We start from the raw sequence: 4,213 nt of genomic DNA, 5'->3' as shown, positions 1-4,213 counted from the left end.
TTCTTCTATGGATTCCAGAATTCTCCCCTTATTTTCTTTTTCCTCTCGATTTTTCGATGCATGGCGTGAGGACCGCTCGGCCTAAAACCGGGCGCGTGGTTTCGATGGTCGAATCCCTTTAAGCCTCCCTGGCGGTACTGCCGCACCTACTGGCACGTTTGCAAAATTGGTTCCAAGAATTCGATTTGATTTTAGACTTGCGAAAAGCAAGTTGTGTATTTTAGTGTATTTTATTGAGGCGTTAGGCAGATAAATTCGGCGCTTCGCAGAAATGTGTGGTGGAAGTCATGGGGATTTCATTCATAAACACCAGCGCGGGACAGTCCATCTGAATCATTGTGAAAATCAATTCAGTGAATGGATTGGGATCATTATCGTCTTGAAATTATTTTAATAGCACCCCCGTCGCTATGGGGCTTGGTCCCACACAGACACACAATCGGGGGCAGGGAGGGCACTACTACTGGTTGGGTGGTTGGGGTGGGGGGGCTTTAGCCCTGTTAGGAATCTATGTAGCCCCAGTTAATCCCTTCCAGCATTTTATTTGAGATTCTAAAATCTATTCATAAATTAATTTCTCAGTCCCGCCTAGTGATCAAGTCTAGAGTCGGGAGAGAAAATCCTGGAGATGATCAGAGGTCACATTACAGTTTACCCGCCAATATCATGCACGGAAACCCAGCGAGTCTATTTTTTTGTTCCCGTAAAGTCAAGCACGCTTAAATGGATTTGGAAACATGAATTACTCACAAAAAGTTTTTTTTTTTTTTTTTATTATTATTAAATAGAAAGCCAACACAATACAACATCATTTAAATAACTTGACGTTAAAAAGGTACAAAAGTTATATAACAAACTCTCTACAATATTTACATCACCCTAAAAGATACATCACTGAACTGATTAAAGTGTTTCAATGTGTAAATAGTGCCTCTTGTTTAGTTGGATCTCTCGTCTTAAAATATATATATACAGTATATACGGAACACAGAACCACCATATAAAATGTTTTCCAAATATTTACAGAATGTACAGGCCATTGCAAAAAAAAAAAACAAAAACAAACAAAAAAAAAACAACATAAGGGCAAAATTAAAACCTCCGCACACCCGAATGCTTCCAAATTGTTTTTTACAGAAAACAAACAATGATTTGTGACTACCGAGAAGATTTTCAAGCACGCCGCTTTTGAAAAGGTCTCGATTAATTTTGAACGTAGTGGGTAAACTTAGTTGGCAGATTGTCCACAGGATAAACGGTCGGTCCCGTTTTCATCATGGGTGGCCCGTTTAAGAGAGTACAGTGACACTTTGTGACCACTTCCACCAGAAAGATCTTCAGCAGGACCTTGGCGAACTCTTTTCCGACGCACATCCTTGAGCCCCCGCCAAAAGGAATGTACTGGAACCTCGTGGAGTCCGTCAAAGGTTTTGTCATGAAGCGCTCGGGCTGGAAGTCTTCTTTGTTGGGGAAGATATCTGCCACGTCGTGGGTGTCACAGATACTGTAAATGACGTTCCAACCTTTGGGAATTTGATATCCCTGAAAAGGTTAAAGGTCGGTGAGTAGAGGAAGACAGAATAGAGATGGCGAGCGTCGGTGATCTTGAACTTACGTTGAGTTCAAATGTTTTTAGCGCCACTCGAAAGCCTCCGGGGACGGGCGGGTTTATCCTTAATGTCTCTTTAATCACGCAACCAGTATACTTCAAATGCTCCAAAGATTCGATGTTCAAACTCTGCAGTTGCATTCCTTCCTCCTCCTGAACGCAAAAGGAGAGCGGTGAGGATATTTATTACGACCGGAAATTCAACGGGTTTCCATTCACGTGATATTACCTTATCAATCAGCTCCTGCCTCAATTTTTCCACCACTTCAGGGTGGAGGCCCAGAAACATAATCAGAGAGGTAGCCGTGCTGGCGGTGGTTTCATGCCCCCCGAATAGTAGTTCTGTAGCAGACTCCTTAATAGCCTGCGGGGAAGGAACGTCGCTTTGTTGGGTTTTTTTTTCCCCCCCCCAAACGCCAAACGAGACAATGTCGTCGGGGTCGTCAGTGTTGTTGTTACCTGCATGCTAAATGTCTCGCCGTTCTTACTGCTGCTGTCTATGAGTTGCTGCAGAGCATCTCCGTGTTTGGACTCTTTCGGTGACTCCTGGATCTTTTTTTTGATGTTCTCTTCGATCTTGGAATGGATGAAATTCCGAGCTTTCAGACCCTAGAAAATAAAACACAGGGCAGAATGAAGAGGCTAAAATAGCACATCCGGCTTAAGGGGAAGAAAGCAAAACTTGTTTTTCTTACCCTGTACAATCCACTGAATGGCACATCAATGGGCAGAGAAAAAAGATTTTTGATCATCTCCTCAAACGCCTCGACCAGTTGCCGCTCGTCGGTCCTAATCTGCTCCGGCTCGAAGCCCAGAAGGATCCTCATGGCGATGCGGAACATCAGACGCTTCATTTCTGGGTACACCAGCACACAAGAATCTCTCGCCAGCCACTCGTTCACGGCGGCGCGAATCTCCTCCTGGATGACCGGGATGTATAACTCCAAAGCCTCCCTGGAGAATGCCCGCATTATGGCCTGGGGGAGAAGCCAGAATTGTTAAAACTGTTGTTATATCCTTTGATGATCAATTTTATTGTACACGGCACAAATAGAGTAATCAGCCTTTTTACTTTTATTCGTCCAGTACATTTCTGATTGTCAACATAAAATTAAAGTGAATGTACCTACCTACTTCTCCGGTTAACAATACGGTGATCCCTCACTCTAACGCGGTTCACTTTCCGCAGCTTCGTTGTTTCACAGATTTTTTTTTGGGCAGTTTTCTAATGCTTTTAATCTTTTAAATCAGAATGCGGCGGCAGCGCCGCATGTCGACAGTACAGTATTTCCAAAAACTATTATAGTTATTTGTTGAAAACGTTTGTTTGTTGTTTTTTTTTTTTGTCATTGGGCCTGAAAACAGGTTTTGGTCTTTGATTTCATTGTATATGTAGTTAAGTATTGTATAATCAATGCAAAAAAAATAAAGCTCACTACTTCACGGATTTCACTTATCACTTGTTCTTTTTGGAACGTAGCCCCCGCGATAAACGAGGGATTACTGTATACAGACAAAGCCATGAGACGAAACAGGAATTCAGTTTATTTTTTCCCCCCCCCCAACTCTTGGGTATCACACAACATAATAGACTTGAACTATTTATGTTAACTATACTTAAATATGGTTGTTTTTATTATTAATAAAAGCAGGAGATGTGCTTTTTTTTTTTTAAACACCGTGTTGCTGAATATACCTCCCGGTCGAAAAGTATTTCAATAGTTTCTCAAGTGACTAAAACGACCGCGCATTTGTCAAATGAGCTTTAAGTCTTCACCTTTTTCTTGGTTTTGTGCTGGGTTCCGTGCACGTTTGACAGCGTATCCGAGCCCAGGATAGTGCGCACTGAGGCGGGCCACTGGACGGACACGAGCTTGTGTTCCCCGAGGAGAATCTGCCTCACGTTGTCGCCGCCGGTCACGCGCACCGTGGGGTTCCCGAATAGGTGAGTCCGGTAGATGTAGCCGTACTTTTGCCGCTTCATGCGAAGAAACTTTCTTCTCTGGACAACATCCCGAATAAAAAAAATAAATAATACAGTATATGGACCTAGTAGTCATCATCACGATGGTATACTTATGACGTCAACACCTTGCTTACCTGCAGGATGAGCTGCAGCGTCTCCCCAAAGAAAGGCAAACCCATGGACCCCGGTGGTAGGGGGCTGGTGCAACTCGGATCTCTACCCCGGGTCATGTAAACTTCCCATAGCTTGACGGCAACCAAAAAGAGCAGAACGGGAAGCACGATGGTGCACAGGAAGGTAGCCAGCAGCGTGCTCAGAGCCATGTCGGTCTCGGCAGCGAATCCGCTCAGGTGAATGTCGGTGGAGCGAGCGAGGCGCCCTTTTTATAGGCTAACCGGGGAAGTCCGCGCAGCCTGTCACCTTCTCCACCCGCAGATAAATTAGTTCACTCAAAGTTCATCTTTAATTGTGGGTGTCGCTTGGCCCCGCCCCCCCCCACCCCCGGCCCCGTCCTTGCTGCCTGACTTGCCTCACCATTTGTTCCGAGGGCCCAGCACACATCTTTTAATCCTTTTACCTCCCGTAGCACGCAGAACAATCCTCGGCAGATTTCACTGAGAAAAGGTGATGATTCCCCG

At 44.6% G+C, this 4,213-nt stretch overlaps 1 protein-coding gene across 1 annotated transcript; it reads right to left on the bottom strand.

The window, feature by feature from the left end:
- Nucleotides 1-777: 777 nt before the first annotated feature.
- Nucleotides 778-4,012, bottom strand: cyp26a1 (cytochrome P450, family 26, subfamily A, polypeptide 1). The gene is made up of 7 exons (XM_019892580.1): nt 3,710-4,012; nt 3,387-3,611; nt 2,305-2,586; nt 2,069-2,218; nt 1,839-1,973; nt 1,616-1,762; nt 778-1,542 (listed from the first exon to the last, which is right to left on the bottom strand). The coding sequence occupies exons 1-7, from the start codon at nt 3,896-3,898 to the stop codon at nt 1,204-1,206; spliced, it is 1,467 nt and encodes a 488-aa protein (XP_019748139.1). The 5' UTR covers nt 3,899-4,012; the 3' UTR covers nt 778-1,203.
- Between the last annotated feature and the right edge of the window lie 201 nt (nt 4,013-4,213).

The sequence above is a fragment of the Hippocampus comes genome, unplaced genomic scaffold (assembly GCF_001891065.2).
Source record: "Hippocampus comes isolate QL1 unplaced genomic scaffold, H_comes_QL1_v1.1 scaffold47, whole genome shotgun sequence".
In the NCBI taxonomy this organism is placed as follows: domain Eukaryota; kingdom Metazoa; phylum Chordata; class Actinopteri; order Syngnathiformes; family Syngnathidae; genus Hippocampus; species Hippocampus comes.
Note: the sequence above shows the minus strand (reverse complement) of the source record. Positions and strands in the feature narration are given on the sequence as shown.